Source organism: Patella vulgata, chromosome 1 (genome assembly GCF_932274485.2).
Source record: "Patella vulgata chromosome 1, xgPatVulg1.2, whole genome shotgun sequence".
NCBI lineage: Eukaryota > Metazoa > Mollusca > Gastropoda > Patellidae > Patella > Patella vulgata.
In genome coordinates this window covers 94,549,670-94,572,646 of record NC_065879.2, presented here as the reverse complement: position 1 = coordinate 94,572,646, position 22,977 = coordinate 94,549,670, and the positions used below count along the sequence as shown (strand labels likewise).

The following is a 22,977-nucleotide window of genomic DNA, read 5'->3' as shown; positions in this document are numbered from 1 at the left end:
TTCGGTCGGGGATAGGTTTAGATCCATTTCAGAGGATGTCAAAGTACTCGAAGCGACAAAAGAAGATGTCTTTAATTAAGAGTTCTGGTTGCCAAGTCAGATATGACGTCATATTGGCTGTTGTATCAGTCCGTTGGATGAGAAAAGAACTGGTTCTATCCATACAACAAGCTTTCCATCCGACAATTTGTCTGAAGAGTTTGTCTAAAGATGTTATAACTTTTATATATTACAGGAAACTAATGATGTTATAACTTTTATATATTACAGGATACTAATGATGTTATAACCTTTCATCAGTGTACAATATGTGATGAAAGTTTTAAAAAATATGATGATTTAAAAAAACACAATAAGATACATGTTAAAGAAGAGAAAACTGATGATGTAGATGAATATTGCCATGTTAACGAAGAGAAAACTGATGATATAGTTGGATATTGGCATGATAAAGAAGAGAAAACTGATGATGTAGATGAATATTGTCATGTTAAAGAAGAGAAAACAGATGATGTAGATGGATATTGTCATGTTAAAGAAGAGAAAACTAATATTGAAACTGTTTATCAGTGTAATTTGTGTGATGAAGCATTTCAATTAAAAACAAATTTGGAAAAACACCGTGAAGAACACGTTATTCAGCAAGGGCAAACCGGGGAAAGAGCTTATAAATGTGATGATTGTGATAAATCATTCACTTCAAACTTTAATCTGCAGAACCACATCAGAATTCATACTGGTGTAAAACCTTATAAATGTGATGTTTGTGGTAAATCATTTAGTCATAGTAGTAATCTACGGCCACACATGAGAACTCATTCTGGGATAAAACCATATAAATGTGATGTTTGTAGTAAATCATTTACTCATAGTAGTACTCTAAGGAATCATGTGATAAGTCATACAGGTGAAAAACCTTATAAATGTGATGTTTGTAATAAATCATTTACCATGAATAGTAACCTACAGATTCACATGAGAATTCATACTGGAGAAATGCCTTATAAATGTGATGTTTGTAGTAAATCATTTAGTCAGAAAGGACATCTACAGAGTCATGAGAGGAATCATACGGGTGAAAAACCATATAAATGTGATGTTTGTAGTAAATCATTTAGCCTGAATTGTAATCTACAGAGCCACGTCAAAATTCATACTGGTGAAACACCTTATAAATGTGATGTTTGTAGTAAATCATTTAGTCATAAAAGTAATCTACAACACCACATGAGAAATCATACCGGTGACAAACCATATAAATGTGATGTTTGTAATAAATCATTTACTCATAAATGTTATCTAAAGAATCATGTGAGAAGTCACACAGGAGAAAGGCCTTTTAAATGTGATGTTTGTAGTAAATCATTTACTGAGAGTAGTATTCTACAGAGACACATCAGAATTCATACTGGTGAAAAACCTTATAAGTGTGTTGTTTGTAGTAAATCATTTACTACCAGTTTCAATCTAAGAACACACATGAGAATTCATACTGGAAAGAAGCCGTTTAAATGTGATGTTTGTAGTAAATCATTTACTCATAAAGTTAGTCTACAGAAACATGTCAGAGCTCATCATAAATATGATGTTTGTAGTAAATCATTTACTAACGGTAGTAGAAGTCTACAAACACACCTCAGAATTCGTACTGGAGGAAAAACCTTATAAATATGATGTTTAAAGTAAATCATTCACCACTATCTCTTATATTATTAATCTACAGTCACACATAACACTTCATACTGGAAAAAAACCTTATAAATAAAATGTTTGTAGTAAATCATTTAGTCTGAATTTTGGTCTACAGAACCACATGAGAATTCATACTGGAGCAAAACACTTATTTGCATAGACTCTATTATTATTATTATTACACTTTTCTATCGTTCACAGGGATCACGGTGGCTAAGTGGGTGAGGCGCTGGCTCGCTAGCCTGGAGGTCGGGTGTTCGATCCCTGCATTGGCCGAGAAAGTTCATCCAGATTTTCCGGCGTGGTTTCCCCTCGTCAGTGATGCAGGACGGAGGGCCTGACAAGGACAGCTGTCTAGTCGTTCGGATGGGACGAAAAACCGAGTTCCCATGTACACATTGACGTGCACGTAAAAGATCCCTTGGCAGTTGGAATTCGATATAAGAGTAGGCCATAGTGCCGCTGCCCAGGCAAAATTTCCCTCATAGCACACTGTATGGCCTATGCCCGTCTTCATTAGCCCAATTTAGGAGCAGAACAGTAGGACGTTAAACCCCATTTCATTTCATTTATTCTATCGTTCACATCGGTCACATAAATGTGTTCATGTGCACTTTGTAAAAGACATTTTACATCAAGACATAATAAAAAGAGCATGATAAGATATATATAAAAGTTGTGATTTAGATAAAATTACATGTATTTAGAAATTAAAATAGCTCTGGGTAAATTATATAAAAGGATCATTGGGTAAAAGTCTTTTTTAAATAGCAGTGAGATTATGAATTTTAATTGTACATTGAATGGTGCTTGTACATAGAATGACCTGTTACCATATGATGATAAATTATAGGGGTGTTATGTAGAATGAGTTGTTATCATATGATGATTAAATTATAGGGGCCTTTATACAATATTTTATTGTCCCCCGCCTTTCGAAGAAAGCAGGGGACTATTAAAATGGGTTCGTCCGTCTGTCTGTCCGTCACACATTTTGGGACACAATAACTCTCTTTCTAATTGAGCTAGAATGTTCAAACTTGGTGTAGGTGTTTATTAGGCCAATGCCTTGATGGAGTTCGAAGATGAGCATTTTCCGCTTAGGATAAGCAGAGATAACCAATTTGATTGGTTAATGCTTTGGGACATGATAACTTTAGTTCTAATTAAGTGAGAGTGATGAAACTTGGTGTATAGTTTCATTACATCAATACCTTGACTAAGTTCGATAATGAGCATTTTCTGCTCAGGGTAAGCAGAGCAATTTGATTGGCCAAGATTTTGGAACACAATAACTCTCCTTCTAATTGAGGTCCGTCTTCATTAGTGAGAGTGATGAAACTTGGTGTATAGTTTCATTACATCAATACCTTGACTAAGTTCGATAATGAGCATTTTCTGCTCAGGGTAAGCAGAGCGATTTGATTGGCCAAGATTTTGGAACACAATAACTCTCCTTCCAATTGAGGTCCGTCTTCATTAGCCCAGTTCGGAGCAAAACAGTAGGACGTTATACCCCATTTCATTTCATTTCTAATTGAGGTAGAATGTTCAAACTTGGCGTAGGCATTTATGAGGTGAATCCCTTGATGGAGTTCAATGATGAACATTGTCTGCTTATGGTAGGCAGGGATAAGCAATCCGGTTGGTTGATGCTTTAGGGGCACATTGACTTTGGTTATAATGAAGTGAGAGCGATGAAACTCTGAATATAAATTCATTATGTCATTATCTTGACTAAGTTTGATTGTGCGAATGTTCTGCCTGGGCTAAGGAGCGATAAGCAGTTTGATTGGTCAAGACTTTGGAACATAAAAACTCTGCTTTTAATTGAGGTAGAATGTTTAAACCTGATGTAGATGTTCGTTAGGTGAATGTCTTGACTGAGTTCAAAGATTAACATTTCGAGCTAAAGCTGAGCAGAGCTAATCAATTTCATTGGTCGATGCTTTAGGACAAGATAATCTTGATTCTATCTGATAGAGAGTGACGAAACTTAGTGTGTAGGTTGATTACTCGATATTTTGAAAAAAATAAATGTGTGATTAATTAATATGTGTCATCTATTTATTTTGGGATTTCGGCGGGGGACATCAACCTCACTGTTGGCTTGTATTCTGTTTGTTATTGGTAGTTTGTTTTTGTATTCTACTCTGTATGCTATTGGCAGCCAGTGTAGAGAGTGTCTACAAGTTTTGGACCTTTTAAAATTTATCTGAGTTTTAGTGGAATAGGCGGTTATAATTATCGAGCTGTGAAGTTATAAATAAACTGATTACTTAGTGAGTTGCATTTGAAGAGATGGATTTTCTAATTTTGCCAATATTGCATACATGTACATGTATACAGAGAATCTCCTACAAGTCTTTTTTGATATAAAAAATATCAACACAAGTAAAAAATGTAAAGACGCATACTCACAAGCGAATTATTGAAATAAAATTGAACCATATGTTAGCCCCAAAAAAACCTAGTTTGTGTTGAGTGGATGTTAAACCCCATCTCATCTTTTAGAGTTTCAACCTGATTTGAAGACACAAGTTAACAATAAAAATGTCACCAGTTTGAAATTTGACTAGGACGTAGTGCCACTGTCCTGGCAAAAAATTTCCCACATAGCACATTGCAATGAAATGGGGTTAAACATCCTACTGTTCTGCTCCGAACTGGGCTCTAATAAAGATGGGCATACACCATACAGTATGCTATTAGGGAAATTTTGCCCGGACAGCAGCACTACAGCCTACCCACTTAACCACCGTGACACCCGCCCCCCCCCCCCTCAAACACATAGCTCATTGCTTGTCTTCATTACTACAGTTGGTGGAGAGGATCAGGATGTTTAACTATGTTTTATTTTATTTCTGTTGAAGATGTTTGTCTTACGGTATTTTGATGGATTTTCTGTTGGAAGATGTTTGTCTTAAAGTATTTCGATGTATTACTGTTGAAGATGCTTGTCTTATAGTATTTTGATATTTTTTTGTTGAATATGTTTGTCTTGCGGTATTCTCATGTATTTTTAAATGTATAATTGAATAAATTATCAAGGAAAAAAATATAAAAAATGTGTTTACATCAAAACAGCATGGTCAATTTCATTTTATGTCATTGTATATATTTTTGCACCGCCATTTAGTTCCTTCCGGTTTGTTTTGTTACTATGATTTTGACTAGTTGTTTCATGTACAATATATTAGGGCCTTGTATAGAGCCATCATTATTATTGCAATCTGGGTTAGACTAAACGTCCGCTACTTTATTGCCTGATAGGTATCTAAAACATTGCAACATTATTTGTAACTAAGACTCCTGAGTTTAGAAGTCCTTCACGAATAAACAGTAATTTAATTTACAAGTTGTTGTTCGTTTTATGAGCAAGGGAAGATTACCTTTTGGTTAATCTCTTAACTGCTCATCTGTGACTCACAGGAAGTAGTCAATGGTGGCAGAATTACCTACACTGATAGCAGACCTCTTGTTAGAGGACACTACACATATATCAAATAATATTCGAATAATAAACTCAGAATATATTTTGCATTTAAAATAAAACTTTGTTTTACCTTTTCAACTTTCCGTCCAAACGCCATGTTTACAATGATTTGCGTTAATCCACGTCTCATCTAGATATACAATTTCATATCCTTCATCTTTACACTAAAAAAAATGCAAATTAAAACAGGAAAACTCAAATCTAATTTTAGATTCTTATCAAAATACTTTTTTTTTGTAACATACTGTAGTTGCATTTTCAAACATAACCAAGATATTTAATACTTTAGGTTAAAAAATGTGCAATTGCAGGATACTATGTGCTTATAAATAAAACTATCTGTGCACAAAACGACTTTCAGGTTGGATTGTTTATCTGTTTAAGCAACTATTTTCTTTCAACCAGTCAGTGGAAAGTCCATAATACCTGTATTTGGCAACATTTCTCAAATAATTGTGTCTGGCTGTCACAATATCAGTAGTTTCTTTCGCAAATCTCTTGCCATGGGAATTGTAAAATTTAAATCCAATTTCTTTTAATATCCTTTGCAGGTGGGTTTGCGAAATTATAATATCTTATCGACTCAGACATTACAGCAATCATATGTCTTAAACTAATTGTAATATTGTGTTAGTGAGACGTTAAATTCCTTTCCTTTTGATTTACATCAGACGAAAATTACAAGTCCAGTAACGCGTTGCATTTGTGAATTGTTCGCGTTAGATAGATCCATGGCCATATTTAATATACAACCCATATCCGTTCTATACCGGAAATGAACTTTGGAAAGAACAAAGACTTGTTTTTTGCTCTTCGTTGTTTTCCCTTCGTTGTTTTCCCCTATTTGTTGAAGCAGATTTTGAACCACACCAAGGACTGTTTACCAGACAACGGATCATTTACTGTAGCAGAACTTTACATACAAAATAATGGTGAGTATTACTGTTACTATTAGGGGTTTCAGGTCAAAGTTTCAAATGACAGAAAAAAATTTTTTAAAAATATTTTGTGAAAATATATATAAAATGCTACCCAAATTTTTTTATTTCATCAAAATATTCTAATTAGATCCAAAGTTATGGAATTTTAAAATCCGAGATCGACGTCAATAATGTAATCAAAATGCTCTATACCAGTCAATGCGTGGCATGGCACCAAAATAAGTGCTTTTCAGTCATATTTGAGTGACGTCATAAGCGGTATTTTCCCTTCAGAATCGCTAGTACCAATTTTAAAACTGAAATCCGCACGTTATTGTCCGCTAAAATTTATTAAAATCGTAATAATTTAAATGATAATATGTCAAATATTTATAATCTGGATGATACCTCAAGAAAGTTTTTTTATATTTAGTCGAAATTTGGCAATTTTCAGTCATCAAAACAGATAAATCCCATTTTCTACGGGTCTACTTGTCCGATCACGTGGTATCAACAACCATAATAACCACAAAAATGTTATCTATCGTATGATTGGTTCTATATCAAAATCCCCCGGTAACTAAGCTGCGGATTCACCAATGAAGTGAGTCGTAGCAATGGAAAATCTCAGGCCGCGTGACGTCAGAGCGGTATTTTCCCGCGAGCGTCTCATGTAAACAAACGGTAATTTCGCTTACATTTCGATAATTTTTTAGCCTGAATCTTTGCAGATATTGAGATTGATATTAAACTATTTCAATACAATTGCTAGTAATGCATTTACATAAAATAGTAATTCAGAATCGTAGTTCGAAGTGGGCTATATTTCAGCCGCTGGCTGTCCGATTTCACGCTAAAGTCACGTGACCTGAAACCCCTATTACTATTCAAGCCACGTGCATTATAAAAGAATCCATGACCACTCGGAGCAAGACCAGTCGGACCAACTGATAGACCACTCGGACCAAACAAAAAAGCTACTCGGACCATACAAAAAGACCACTCGGACCAATAATAAAGTGTTGTTTTAATAAATTAATAATTGTGTTTGTTTTAATATGACTACTTGAACCAATAATAAAGTGTTGAATACTGAAATCTTAATCTTCTCTTGCCAAGAGAGAGAGAAATGGGGTTTAACGTCCACTCGACACAAACTAGGTCATTTTGGGACTAACATATGGTTTAATTTTATTTCAATAATTCGCTTGCGCGTAGGGGTCTTTAGCAGTGGGAGGAAACCGGAGGAACCGGGGAAAACCCACGAGGTTGGACAGGCGGACCCTACTCCTTGCCACGTACAACCGGGGATTCGAAACCACGCCAGTTGACACAATGACAGGCCTTATGATACAGCACGCACGTGCTAACCATTCGGCCATCCAACCCCCCTTCTCTTGCCAAACAGTTACTTATTCTGTATTTTCGAGCAAGACGGAAGAAGACATCAGTAGTGGAACTATTTCTACCGTGTTACAAACTAATCAAATTGATGAAGCACATCAAAGAAAAACAGTTAAATTGTTGATGTAATAAAGATGACTATTTGCTAATATGTACTTACCCGTAACGCACATTTAGTAACGAAGACATTGTTAAGTTATGTATATACTCACCTAAAATTATTCGCCTCTTTTTATTGTGATTTAATAATAAATAACATATTGTGTGTTTTTTATTTTTAAAATGAATAAGTCACGCATTATAATATAATTTAATTGGTCCAAGTGATCCTTTGGGTTGGTCTGAGTAGCAAAGATAAATATTGGTCCGAGTGGTCTTACAATATAAATTAATCGGTCCAAATGGTCTTTTCGTTTGGTCGGAGTACTCCTTTGGGTTGGTCCGAGTGGTCTCTATTTTGATCCGACTGGTTTTTTTTTTGGTCAGATTGGTCTTGGTCCGAGTGGTCTTTGGTCTGACGGGTCTGGATACTATATAAACGAACCGCCAGGGATGACATATAACATGTAGTTATAGGCCTACCCTTTTTATACGCCCACATTGAAATGTGGTCGTATATTGTCGTCTCGTTTTTATACGCCCACATTTTCATGTGGACGTACATGTATATTGTCGTCGCCCCCGGACGTCTGTCCACAATTTGTTTGTGGACACTCTACAGGTCACAATTCTTATCCGATTTTGACGAAACTTAAAATATAGGTTTATCTCCAAAAGATCTCGGCTGCTTTCGATATTGACATGTATCGTATCGAAACTTCATGGATAATGGCCCCTGTTTGTACGAAAAATCATGTATTTAGCTTGTGGACCCTATAGAGGTCTCAATTTTTATCCGATTTTGTTGAAACTTGAAATGTAAGTTTATAACCCAAAGATCTCGGTTCCTTTTGATATTCGCGCATATCGGACTGTAACTTCCTGAATTATGGCCCCTGATTGTTCAAAATATCGCGTTTTTAGCTGGTGGACCCTATAGAGGTCATAATTTTTATCCGATTTAAAAAAACGTATTATTAAATCACCGTTTCACCCTAAGGACGACTGAGTTAGAATTTCGTGAAAATCGGCCCAAAATTGACAGACAAAATGGCCGTCGTTTATTCTCAAATAGTGTTAAAATATGGTATATCAAGGTTGTGGACCCTATAGAGGTCACAATTTTTATCCGATTTTGTTGAAACTTGAAATGTAAATTTATAACCCAAAGATCTCGGTTCCTTTCGATATCCGCGCATATCGGACCGTAACTTCCTGAATTATGGCCCCTGATTGTACGAAAAATCGCGTTTTTAGCTTGTGGACCCTATAGAGGTCATAATTTTTATCCGATTTAAAAAAATGTATTATTATATCACCGTTACACCCTAAGGACGGGTGAGTTCGAATTTCGTGAAAATCGGCCCAAAATTGACAGACAAAATGGCCGCCGTTCATTCTCAAATAGCGTAAAAATATGGTATATCAAAGTTGTGGACCCTATAGAGGTCATAATTTTTGTCTGATTTTGTTGAAACTTGAAATGTAAGTTTATAACCCAAAAATCGCGGTTCCTTTCAATATTTGCGCATATCATACCGTAACTTCCTGAATTATGGCCCCTGATTGTACGAAAAATCACGTTTTTAACTTGTGGACCCTATAGAGGTCATAATTTTTATCTGATTTAAAAAAACGTATTATTATATCACCGTGACACCCTAAGGATGAATGAGTTCGAATTTCGTGAAAATTGGCCCAAAATTGACAGACAAAATGGCTGCCATCCGTTCTCAAATAGCGTAAAAATATGGTATGTCAAGGTTGTGACCCTATAGAGTTCACAATTTTGATCCGATTTTGATGAAACTTGAAATACATGTTTATAACCCAAAGATCTTGGTTCCTGTCAATATTCATGCATATCGGATTGTAACTTTCTGAATTATGGCCCTTGATTGTACGAAAAATAACTTCTTTTTTATAGCTTGTTCTCTGTCCATCTCTTGCAAAATGTGGGCAAATCTTGCATGGCAACCGCTTGTTCTAGTTTAAAATTGTGCCTGCTTGTTATTTTCTCTGTGGTGAAGTTTAGCATTTCTTCGTTAACAGCCACATCTCTTCCTGGAAGAATCCTATTAACTTGGGGGGGGGGGGATTGGATGGCCAAATGGTTAGCATGTGCGTGCTGTATCATACGGCCTGTCATTGAGTCAACTGGCATGGTTTCGAATCCCTGGTCGTACGTGACAAGGAGTAGGGTCGCCTATCCGACCTCATGGGTTTTCTCCGCGTCCTCCGGTTTTCTCTCACTGCTAAAGACCCCTGCACACAAGCGAATTATTTAAATGAAATTAAACCATATGTTAGTCCTGAAATGACCTAGTTTGTGTCGAGTGGACGTTAGACCCCATTTCTCTCTCTCTATATATATGCTACACGAAATATCACTGTAACCCAGGTATCATTTAATCTTGTGTATCTAGCACTATTAAATGATGTTAAAGAAATTAGTGCTAGATGCACAAGATTAAATGTTACCTGTGTTACAGTGTATGAATGTAAGCATATGTATTAAAATTCAACTATCCAAGTAACCACATCGGTGAAATGTATAAAAAAAAGTAGTCTAAACCTAAATGCTCTAAAATCAATCAAGAAACGTTTCAGTATTCAATACATATAGGGCACATGTTCTATCCGTCACAAAAACAAAACTGAATACAAAGAAGCAAATAGGAAATGTAGACTGTCTCGAGAGACAGCCGTCTGCTGACTGAGTGTCGACGTTATTTTGGGAATGACGTGATATCTTAGAAGGTGATAAAAATCACAATAATAAGGACGATAATCCAGATACAATAACATTAAAAGCTTAAAAACTATAAGTTTTAGCTACTAATCGGAATTATTAAGTTATGTAATTGTACAGTTTATAATATATTAATATAATACCCCACACAAGAAATGCAAAACAGGTATGCTGAAGAAATCGTACTATGTAAGTGTATTTATAAAGGTATAAAAAATAAGGGAGGTAATTCAGACAGGGTTAAGTAACTACAGAAAATCCAAAATAAAATTTAAATTGGATCATTAGCCAGTATGTAGTCGGTTATATACTTATGAGAAATGTCAAACTTGGTATGTTGAAGAAATGGAAGTTTTGAAATTTATTTTAAAATGCGTAATTGTGTACCGCCTTTGGCAGTGCATTTAAAGTAAAGAGATTTTATTTGGGAGAGAAATAGTTCTTTATTGTTACATATTGTCAAAAATCGTAATGTCTGTGAATAGAAAACACCATATAGCGTGGTATCTGGTATGTTACTATAGATTGACGGGTATTTTACTACTTCAAAACCAAATTTGTCCATTAAATTTCTTGTTAATTATATTGATGTCCAGGTGGGTTTTGCAGCCAATTCAGGGCTAGAAATTCATGTGAATCTCCGAATCTAATTCGCGCAAGTATTCCCACAAGAGCTTATGCTGCGAATTGACAAGGATTCGTGTAAAATTTTTCTGAAAAAGAAATAAAATCTTGGAAAATTGTCGAGTCCGACTATTGAATGTCAGTCATGGTTCGTGTTCATCATGTGGCTGTATTTTGTCGGCTTTAGACAATTGATGTCTATTCAAGCCGATTGGTAAAACAATGAATCGGCCACTATCGTAAATAATCAATCTACTTTTGGCTAAATTACAACGGGTTGATTATTACTTGTTAATTAAAGATACATTATGGGAGATAAGATAAAGAGATGGCAGTTCTCGCTATAATAGTTAAAAACTAGATAGTGTAAAGGTTATTTGCTGGAAATTTCAGTCAAATTGATCAACTATGAGCTGAGAAAGAAGCGGGTGAAATTTTTGCATAGTCTCGGTCATCATTACTATAATCATTAATTTTTCTGATTTAATTATCAACGGCCGTTAGCGGCATATAGGAATCTAATCCAGCCAACATCGAAGGCTAGCCTTGACATCGAGAGTTTATTATGGTCTGGATAAGTTAATTAATGTCTAATTGATAATTTACCGGTAGATAACATTTCAGGCCTAAAGAAAGACTTGTAATAAGCAGATTTTGCTCTTGCATAATGCATGTTTAAGAAGACAACCTTAGTGGTTTATAATCCGAGTAATTAGCACATTTAACGGGGATTTTGATAATCTGGTAAAATAAACAAAACAAGCTTGTTGATTATTCATAATAGGTTCAGTAAAATAAGCCACATGGCCATTGAAGATCGTCTCAACATGGTTTCCAAATTGCGCGTCTTCCACTCTCCATCCGTGTGAATCCGTAGATATTAAAATAATAACTGGATAATACATTGATGGATTCACTGACCAGTTGTTAGGAAAATTTAAATCTTCATTGAATATAATTCCCTAATAGAACATCGAATACATGGAGAGAGAAACAGTAGATATTTTCCTGACAGAATCTCCATTGTCGAAATCCAATAACATGTGACATATCGGTTGGAATTATGTCAATAAACCAGTTCTAAATAATAGCGTTTACCGTTATGATTTTTTATTTTATACACTACTGACCGAGGCTTAATTTTAAAAAAAATATTATTGAAGGCTATATCATAGACGTACAGAATTTTATTTTATAGCAATTTTAGTTATGGTTGTCACATGATCATTTTGCCGTTTTTTATTATCGACGAATGAATAAAAACATTTGCAAGTTACGTGACTAGTTACGTGATGGACAAAGGACTACAAATTGTGTTATGAAGAAATGCCACATGGCCGTATCAGCTTATTTTGGCTACAGCATTTTCTGATAAGTCTGGCAATAAACAATAAACACAATTTTGTTTTTAAGTTAGTTATTTTAAGATTCGCGCAGATTGCATATATGAGAATCGTCTTAGATTCTCCCCAAAAATGACGAATTTATAGCCCTGCAATTCCATTTTTTTCTAGTTGATATTGATTGTAAGGGTATTGTTCTTTATATAGAATATTCTTGGTATCTAAATGATTCATGATGACCTAGCTCAATATCGATAGTGTCTTGGCAACAACGCTTGTGAGACTAGTTATTGGTCGATAGTTGCTGGCTTTCTTCTTACTGCCTTTCTTGAATGGGGGGATCACGTGGCTAAGTGGGTAACACGCTGGCTCGCTAGCCTGGGGGTCAGGTGTTCGATCCCTGCATTGGCCGAGAAAGTTCATCCAGATTTTCCTGCGTGGTTTCCCCCTTGTCAGTGATGCAGGACGGAGGGCCTGACAAGGACAGCTGTCTAGCCGTTCGGATTGGACGGAAAACCGAGGTCCCGTGTACACATTGACGTGCACGTAAAAGATCCCTTGGCAGTTGGAATTCGATATAAGAGTAGGCCGTAGCACTGCTGCCTGGGCAAAATTTCCCTCATAGCACACCATATGGCGTAGTTTTGATGCCGTGGATTCCACAAAGTCAATGATTCCTATACAGAGTTATTGGATATTCTAATTCGGTTGTGGATAGGTTTAGATCCATTTTAGAGGACGTCAAAAAACTCGAAGCGACAGAAGAAGATATCTTTAATCAGGAATTCTGGTTGCCAAGTCAGATATGACGTCATATTCGCTGTTGTATCGGTCCATTGGCCCTATCCATACAACAAGCTTTCCATCTGACCATTTGTCTGACGAGTTTGTCTAAAAAGTAATGATGATATGACTTTTATATATTACAGGAAACTAATGATGTTATAACTTTTATATATTACAGGAAACTAATGATGTTATAACATTTCATCAGTGTACAATATGTGATGAGATTTTTTCACATTATGATCATTTAGAACAGCATTCCAAAGTACATGTTAAAGAAGAGAAAACTGATAATGTAGATGAATATTGTCATGTTGAAGAAGAGAAAACTGATGATGCCGATGGATATAGTCATGTTAAAGAAGAGAAAACTGATGATATTGAAACTGTTTATCAGTGTAATTTGTGTGAAAAAGAATTTAAATTAGAATCTGATTTAGAAAAACACTGTGAAATACATGTTAGTCAGCAAGGGCAAACAGGAGATAAACCTTATAAATGTGATGTTTGTAGTAAATCATTTACCACAAGTAGTAGTCTACAGTCACACATAAGAATTCATACTGGTGGAAAACCTTATAAATGTGGTGTTTGCAGTAAAACATTTCTACACAAATACGAACTTCTGTCACACCTGAGAATTCATACAGGTGAAAAACCTTATAAATGTGATGTTTGTAGTAAATCATTTACTCAGAGTAGTCATCGACAGAAGCACAAAAGAAGTCATACAGGAATAAAGCCTTTTAAATGTGATGTTTGTAGTAAATCATTTACTGATAGTAGTCATCTGCAGAGACATATCAGAATTCATACTGGTGATAAACCTTATAAATGTGATTTTTGTACTAAAGCATTCGCTGCTAGTGATAATCTACAGAAGCACATTCGAATTCATACTGGTGTAAAACCTTATAAATGTGATGTTTGTAGTAAATCATTTACACAGGGTAGTAGTCTACAGTCACACCTGAGAATTCATGCAGGCGAAAGACCTTATAATTGTGATGTTTGTAAAAAATCATTCACCACCAATGGTAATCTTCAGTCACACATGAGAATTCATACTGGTGAAAAACCTTTTAGTTGTGATGTTTGTAGTAAATTTTTTACTAATAGAAGTCATCTAAAGAACCACATCAGAACTCATACAGCAGAAAAATCTTATAAATGCGATATTTGTAGTAAATTATTCACACATTGTAGAAGCCTACAGAGGCACATGAGAATTCATACAGGTGAAAAATCCATATAATTGTGATGTTTGTAGTAAAGCATTCTCACTAATGATGGTCCGATATGGCTACTATTGGTTTTACTGATATTAGATATTGACAGTGAAATATATCGGCTGATACAGATACAATTACCGATAGTGGTGGATATAAATCTATTGCACATTAAAATGTCTCGAATGTCATTATAGTCAATCTATTTACATATCCTTGTTAGTCGCATTGCCCGAGAAAGTTTATCAGGATTTTCCGGCATGGTTTCCCCTTGTCAGTGGTGCAGGATGAAGGGTCTGACAAGGACAGTTGTCTAGTCATTTGGATGGGATGAAACACCAAGGTCCTGTGTATACAATGGCGTGCACGTAAAAGATCCCTTGGCTGCTGGAATTCGATATAAGAGTAAGCCATAGTGTCGCTGCCTGGGCAAACTTTCCCTCATAGCACACTGTGTGGCATATGCCTTTCTTCATTTGCCTAGTAGGAGCAGAACAGTAGGACGTAAAGCCCCATTTCATTTCCTTGTTAGTCGGGGAAGCGCATGGTACTATATTACCTCAGGGAATCAAACAGGAACATGAATTTTTAAAGGAATTATTCGGCCATGCTTCCTACGCAGTCAAAAATACACACCATTTATTGTGAACTTAATTATTTGCTGTATGATTAATTAATAAAGTCTAGATTATTTATTTATTTATTTCACATTTATTCGTACATTAGTGTACACTTCTTTACAATATTTACAATATATATATAAATACATTTAGTCAAGGCATAAGTAAGTAATTATTTCATTAAGATCTTTTTTATGTGAGTAAATTTCGTGCGACTCACGCATATTTATCATATCTACAATTTGACCAGCTCTTTTGAGATCAGACTGATTTACATTGGTATTATCCCATTTATTTATTATGTTTAAAAGTTTATTTCCTTTTATATTATATAAATCGTATCTTAATTCCCTAGTTATGGTATGTCTATCACAGATGTCAGAATGGTTTATGGGGTAATAATGCGACATCAGAGCTATAGTTTCCCATCCGTCAACACTAGCAATTATATGACATTCTCTCGTCATTTCTGTAACTAGAGATGAAAATAAAACCATCTATTGGGAATTTAACTTATGTGTTTGTAATATTATGAATAATAAAGTGTAATCTATATTTTATGTGTTATTAAATGTTGATAATGATACAAATTATGTCTACATTTTTAAAGTATGATCTATATTAGGAGTTATTAAAAGTACATAACAATACAAATCACTAAATTATGTCGAAATTTTTATCAGCATCTATAAGCCTGTATGTCAGATGTAGTTCTGACAGTAATCATGTGACCTCTATAAGCCTGTATGACAGTAATCATGTGACATCAATAAGCCTGTATGACAGATGCAGTTCTGACAATAATCATGTGACATCTATAAACCTGTATGCCAGATGTAGTTCTGCAAAGTAGTAAGATTCTGAACTATTTCACGATAAGCTACAGTGATCAAAGTAAGGCCAAATGTAAGACTTGCAACGCTTCAATTTACTGAAGCGGTACTAGAGTAAATAATTACACTATATCAAATGCACTGAGAGATCCGAACTCTCAAACAATGTGTGAATATGGATAAAAAAAAAATAATGTTGACCAGTAAGGACTTTGCCCTGTTATTCTTTCTTTTTTACTGCCTCTATGAGAGTCTTGTATTATGGGAGCCACAGTGGCTAAGTGGGTAAGATACAGGTCAAGAAAAATAATGATTTGTTTACGTCTCGAATGATATTTTTGGGGTATTTACCGAGTCCTTTTGAACAGATATCAGCGACTCCAGTATGGGCAAAATGGTTGAGTATCCTTGATACCGATCGGCCACTTATCGGTTGAATGTAGACCTCAAATGTCTGTCAGAGTGAAAGGAGAGGAGAGAGAGGGGTGGGGGGGGGGGAAGAGAAATGGGGTTTAACATTCATTCGATACGAACTATGTCATTTTGGGACTAATATGGTTCAATTTTATTTCAATAATTTGCTTGCGTGTAGGGTCTTTAGTAGAAATGGTTTCACTATTGATGTCTTCCGTCTTGCTCCAGCCACACTATTTGACCATCCTAAGGCCTTACTTTGAGCAAGTTTTGGAGTCAATTGACTACTAAAAAGTTTCTGTTCTATAACTCCCTTAATTTCCATTAACACTGACCCCAAACTGTACTGTACATAGTTTAACATATAATAAACCAATTCCCATTGAAATAAAGGTGGAACCTTGCCGTATAATTATATGATTTGATTAAACCCAACTGCTCTGCAAAATTTCTGTTAAGTTTAAAATGGCTGCCAAACCGGAGTCATGTCACTCGAAAATTAAGAAAAAAAATGTTCGGTAAGATAAGATTATGATTTCAGTGTTCCACTCTTCACTATTTGTAACATAATTACTTTTTTCCATTCAAACTGTGATGATATGTTTGGAAAATTTTGCAATTGAACCTAATTTTATATGCTCAAAGCCTTGTGCTAACCATTCGGCCATCCAACCCTTCTGAATTCAAATAAGTGTACCGTATATGAGAAACTGACACCAGTAATTAAATATGGAATCAACCCAGGTAATGCAGCAAGCATATCGATTCAGCCATTACAGAAATCATATGTTTTAAAATAATTCCAATATTGTGTTTGGTGAGACGAGGGGGGTTGGATGGCTGAATGGTTAGCGTGCGCGCTGTATCATAAAGTCTGTCATTGAGTCGACTGGCGTGGTTTTGAATTCTCGGTTGTACGTGACAAGAAGTAGGGTCGCCTGTCCAACCTTGTGGGTTTTCTCCGGGTCCTCCGGTTTCCTCCCACTGCTAAAGACCCCTACACGCAAGAGAAATATGTAAATAAAATTAAAACATATGTTAGTCCCAAAATGACCTAGCTTGTGTCGAGTGGACGTTAAACCCCATTTCTCTCTCTCTCTCTCTTGGTGAGACGATAAATTTCTTTCCTTTTCATTTACATCACACGAAAATTACAAATTGCCTGGGTCCTTTGTGAGTCGTTCGGGTTGAATCGATCCAGGGCTATATTTATTATATACCTCGTAGGTCTTTCTCTACCGGAAATGAACTTGGAAAAGAAGAAAAACTTGTGCTGTTTTCCTTTTGTTATTTTCCCGTAAATTAAAAGAGATTTTGAACCTTACCAAAGAACATCTTACCAGATAAAGGATCATTTACTGTAGCAGAACTTTAGAAACAAAATAATGGCGAGTATTACTGTTACTACGTAAGCAACAATCCGTGTAAACGAATGACGTGTAAACGATTTAAATTGTAGCCTCCTATTACTGTAACTATTCAATCCACATGACCTGTAAAGAAATCGTCGGAAGTGGAATGAATTAAATTGACCTTATTTAAAGGGCATGTGGTCTACACGGCCCCAAACTATAATGGCCATAATATACAATATATTTGTTTGTCTGTCCAATGTTTTTCTTTAAAACCGTCACAGTTTCTATCTATGAGTATAACGTGCTGATTTGTTACATGAACATATATTGAAAGAGTATGTTAATTATATTCTGTCTGTCCATAATTGTATTAGTTGTTTCTCTCTATGTAGGGAGAGGTGGGGGTCAATGGTCTAGCGTGTTCAGTGCTCACTCTGGGTTTCATTTTTTTTCTGCCAATTTTTCATTTTAATTTATTAGCCATATATTTTCTCCGCCAAAATAAAGACCAAATATCGATTACATTTTGCATTATTTTGTTTTACATATAAGTACATACAATATACATATGATATTACAATTTACCAAATTCTTCTCTGCTTTTACATTACTTAGTAACATTAAATTACACAGTGTATTTGTTTTTATTGAATATCTGTATATCTGAAAATTTCCATTCATCCTTAAAAGATCTATCTTTTCATAATGCGTTTAAACAAAAATGGATAATTGAGACTACGGTTTTTTTTATTGTACCGACTTTAGTAATGATGATAGAGACTAGGCCTAAAATTCAAAAGCTAATATGTTCAGAGTGGAGCAATTTGACTGAAATTTCCAGCATATTCTATTCACGTTATCTATTTTTAACTATTATGGTGAGACCTGTCAGTTCTTTTATTTAATCTCCCATAATGCCTCTTTATGATTTTTCTTTTTCAAAATTTTTCTCAGTCGCGAACTTTTGAGATACTGTAGCCTACATGCAGACCTATTGTAGAAGTTGATATCGCTTCAACATTCAAGGATGTAATATTATTAGATGGACGAGAGCTGATCGTTTCTGAGTATCCCCTACATTTTTTGAAGAGTATATTATAGACATACAGGTGCCTATCTCTCTAGGGAATTGTATCATAATCAACGCTTAAAATATTATAATCTCAACTTTATTCATTAATGATACAGCAAATAAAGAAGTTCATAATAGATGGGAGTGTATTTGTGCGTAGGAAGTGTGACCCAATTTTATTACTTCAAAAACACAGCGTTCAAGTTTGATTCCCGAGGTAAAATAGTAACATGCGTTTCCCGACTGACTAACAATGACATATATCTACATAGATTATCATACCATTCGAGGAATTTTAATGTGTAATAGTTTTATATCCACCACTATCGGTAATTGTATCTGTATCGGCCGATATATTTCTCTGTCAGTATCTGATATCACTAAAACCGATAGGTGCCATAATCTGACCATCACTAATTTTCATAGATGGTAGACTATCTCATTCATAAATAACAAACAAAATAAATCACATTATTCAATTGAATTTGCATAAACAAATTCGATAACAATTCCATTGACAAATAACAAAGGTCATTGACAAACAATAAAATGCCCCCAAAACAGCCACTAAACAACCTACTTCCTTTAATACACCTTTTCCTCCAGTTCATACAATTCCCAGATTTTATATAAATTTGGATGACTTTGCTTGTGGACATGTTAACTGGCACCCTGTCATTAAGTCAAGTTTCGAATCCCCGCTTGAATGTGACAAGGAGTAGATCGTCTGTCCAACCTTATGGGTTTTCTCCAGCTCATCTGTTTTCCTCTCACTTCTAAAGGCCCCTATAGGCAACTGAATCATTGAAATAAAATTCAAAAAAACATTTGTTATTCCCAAAATGACCTAGTTTATGTGGAGTGGATGTTAAGCCTCTCTCTCTATATATATTAGAGGAAACTAATGATGTTAAAACTTTTATATATTACAGGAAACTAATGATGTTATAACTTTTATATATTACAGGAAACTAATGATGTTAAAACTTTTATATATTACACTATACTAATGATGTTATAACTTTTATATATTACAGGAAACTAATGATGTTATAACTTTCCACCAGTGTGTTGTATGTGGTGAGATTTTTCAACAATATGATGATTTAGAAAAACACAATAAGATACATGTTAAAGAAGAGAAAACCAATGATGTAGATGAATATTGTCATGTTAAAGAAGAGAAAATTGATGATGTAGATGAATATTGTCATGTTAAAGAAGAGAAAACTGATGATATTGAAACTGTTTATCAGTGTAATTTGTGTGATGAAGAATTTAATTTAGAAAATCATTTAGAGAAACACTGTGAAGAACATGTTAGTCAGCAAGGGCAAACAGGAGAAAGAGCTTATAGATGTGAAGTTTGTGCTAAATTATTCATTTTAAACAGTAATCTGCAGGACCACATGAGAATCCATACAGATGAAAGACCTTATAAATGTGATGTTTGTAGTAAATCATTTACTAGCAGCAGTCATCTACAGAGACATATCAGAATCCATACTGGTGAAAAACCTTATAGATGTGGTGTTTGTAGTAAATCATTTCCCACCAGTAGTAATCTACAGAAGCACATGAGAATCCATACTGGTGTAAAACCTTATAAATGTGATGTTTGTAGTAAATCATTTAGTCAGAATAGTAATCTACAGTCACACATGCGAATTCATTCTGGAGAAAAACCCTTTGAATGTGACGTTTGTAATAAATCATTTAGTCAGAAAGTTCATCTACAGAGTCATGAGAGGAATCATACGGGTGAAAAGCCTTATAAATGTGATGTTTGTAATAAATCATTTACTGAACAAGGTACCTTACGGAAGCATGTCAGAATTCATACTAAAGAAAAACCTTATAAATGTGATGTTTGTGGTGAATCATTTGCACGGAGAAATGGTCTAATAAAACACATGATAGATCATCCTGGACAGAACCCATTTAAATGTGATGTTTGTAGTAAATCATTTAGTCTGAATTATAGTCTACAGAACCACATGAGAATTCACACAGGTGAAAAACCTTATAAATGTGATGTTTGTAGTAAATCATTTACACAGAATAGTAATCTAGTGTACCATATGAGAATTCATACTGGTGACAAGCCTTATAAATGTGATGTTTGTAGTAAATCATTTAGTCAGAAAGTCCATCTACAGAGACACATGAGAAGTCATACTGGTGAAAAACCTTATAAATGTGATGTTTGTAGTAAATCATTTACTACCAGTTTTAATCTAAGAACACACGTGATAATTCATACAGGTGAAAAACCATATAAATGCGATGTTTGTAGTAAATCATTTACTTATAAATGTAATCTACAGAAACATGTCGGAACTCATACAGGTGAAAAAGCTCATAAATGTGATGTTTGTAGTAAATCATTTACTACCAGTACTAGTCTACAGATACACGTGAGAAATCATACAGGGGAAACACCTTACAAATGTGATATTTGTGGTAAATCATTTAGTCGTAATGTTGGTCTACACAACCACATGAGAATTCATACTCGTGAAAAAACCTTATAATTTTGATGTTTGAAGTAAATCATTCTTATACCTAAAAAAAATTGGGGTTTAATGTTAACTTGACACAAACCAGGTCATTACGAGACTAACATATGGTTCAATTTTATTCCAATAATTCACTTGCGCGTAGGGGAATCGAAACCACGCCAGTTGACTCAGTGGCAGACCTTATGATACAACACACATGCACGTGCGCTAACCCGTACGGACAAGCAACTGATAGAAATAAAAATTGAACCCTATAGTTTTCCCAATTTGGCCTAGTCTGTGTCAAGTGGACATTAAACCTAATTTCTTTCACAATTTTTAGTTTTTAGAGTTTCAACAAAATTTGAAGATCCAAGTTGACAATAAAAATGGCACCAGTTGAAATTTGAAATAAAGAGTAGGACGTAGTGCCGCTTTCTTGTCAAAAATTTCTCACATAGCCCATCGCATGGCGGGCTTCATTACTACAGTTGGTGGAGAGGATCAGGATGTTTAACTATATTTCATTCCTGTTGAAGATATTTGTCTTATAGTATTTTGATGTATTTTTATACGCCTACATTGAAATACGGTCGTATATTGTCGTCGCCCCCGTCTGTCCATCCATCCATCCATCCATCCGGCTGGCGTCTAGAATTGCTCTACAGGCCAAAGTTAATATCAGATTGACTTTATACACAATGTTTAAGATCATGAGACGAAGAAATCTATTCATTTTCAGCAATTTTCGATAATTACTGCTAGAGTTATGGCCCTTGATCACTTCACAAAAAATCTTGTGGACGCTCTTAAGGCTAAAGTTAATATCTGATTGACTTTAAATTTATACACAGTGTTTAAGGTCATGAGACGAAGAATCCTATTGATTTTCAATGATTTCTGGTAATTACTTTGAAAAATCTCTGATGCTCTAAAGCTAAAGTTATCATATGATTGACTTCAGATTGATACACAGAGTCTAAGGTTGTATATTGATTTTCAATGAATTTTGATACTTGAACAGCTGAATCCATGATATTAAATGTTTCATATACTAAACGTTAGCATGGGGCAGAACTTTTTAAAAACCAAACAAATTCTTATGATTTCCAGATAATTATTTAATGAGTTGTTACTCTTAATCAGATTTTAGTGTATTATAAATGTTTCATTACCGAAAAAAGTAAAAATATGCGACAACTGTTGTTGAGTGCCCGGACGATTTAGCTGCTCTGGCCATATGTTTAATTGCCTGGCAACCTATCTTTAAATGTATAATTGAATAAAATATTTACAATAACAAGAAATTTTTTTTTACAGAAAAATAGCTTTACCAATTTCTTTTACAAACATGTATGACATCATAGTAGCATAAGTGTCTGGGGCAGTGGTTCTCAACCTTTTTTGACTGTGGCACACCTTGGAACACACAAAAAAATAGTGGCACACCTGGCGAAATATATATGAAAAATATTTGAATTTTGCAAAATAAAGTCATAGACGGCATACAAAATGAAATGAAAATGAAATGGGGTTTAATGTCCTACTGTTCTGCTCCTAAACTGGGCTAATGAAGATGGGCATACGCCATGCAGTGTGCTATGAGGGAAATTTTGCCTACTCTTATATTGAATTCCAACTGGCAAGGGATCTTTTACGTGCATTCCAATGTATACACGGGACCTCGGTTTTTCGTATCATCCGAAGTACTAGACAGCTGTCCTTGTCAGACCCTCCGTTCTGCACCACTGACATGGGAAACCACGTCTGAAAATCTGGATGAACTTTTTCGACCAATGCAGGGATCGAACACCCGACCTCCAGGCATACAACCGTA

The 22,977-nt window shown here is 34.9% G+C and overlaps 3 protein-coding genes across 3 annotated transcripts; all 3 read left to right on the top strand.

Annotated features, from left to right (window-relative positions):
• Nucleotides 1-573: 573 nt before the first annotated feature.
• On the top strand, nt 574-1,980 carry LOC130012479 (zinc finger protein 235-like; the record flags this gene model as incomplete). The annotated part of the gene is made up of 1 exon (XM_056100522.1): nt 574-1,980. A coding segment is annotated over one exon (1,095 nt), but the record flags the coding sequence as incomplete, so codon positions are not given.
• Nucleotides 1,981-5,971: 3,991 nt separating this feature from the next.
• Nucleotides 5,972-15,453, top strand: LOC126818472 (zinc finger protein 239-like). The gene is made up of 2 exons (XM_050545919.2): nt 5,972-6,120; nt 13,295-15,453. The coding sequence occupies exons 1-2, from the start codon at nt 6,118-6,120 to the stop codon at nt 14,369-14,371; spliced, it is 1,080 nt and encodes a 359-aa protein (XP_050401876.1). The 5' UTR covers nt 5,972-6,117; the 3' UTR covers nt 14,372-15,453.
• Nucleotides 15,328-22,374, top strand: LOC126818378 (zinc finger protein OZF-like). Its single transcript, XM_050545776.2, has 2 exons — nt 15,328-15,360; nt 19,677-22,374. Exons 1-2 carry the CDS (start codon nt 15,328-15,330, stop codon nt 21,171-21,173), a joined length of 1,530 nt encoding a protein of 509 aa, XP_050401733.2. The 3' UTR covers nt 21,174-22,374.
• The last annotated feature ends 603 nt before the right edge of the window (nt 22,375-22,977 follow it).

What these genes read in the sequence shown, in the direction of transcription:
- LOC126818378 (XM_050545776.2), top strand. Translation starts at nt 15,328, where the DNA reads ATGTCTATCACAGATGTCAGAATGGTTTATGGG. An exon ending in ATGTCAGAATGGTTTATGGG is followed by an intron (nt 15,361 to 19,676) that starts GTAATAATGCGA and finishes TATATATTACAG; the next exon opens with GAAACTAATGATGTTATAAC.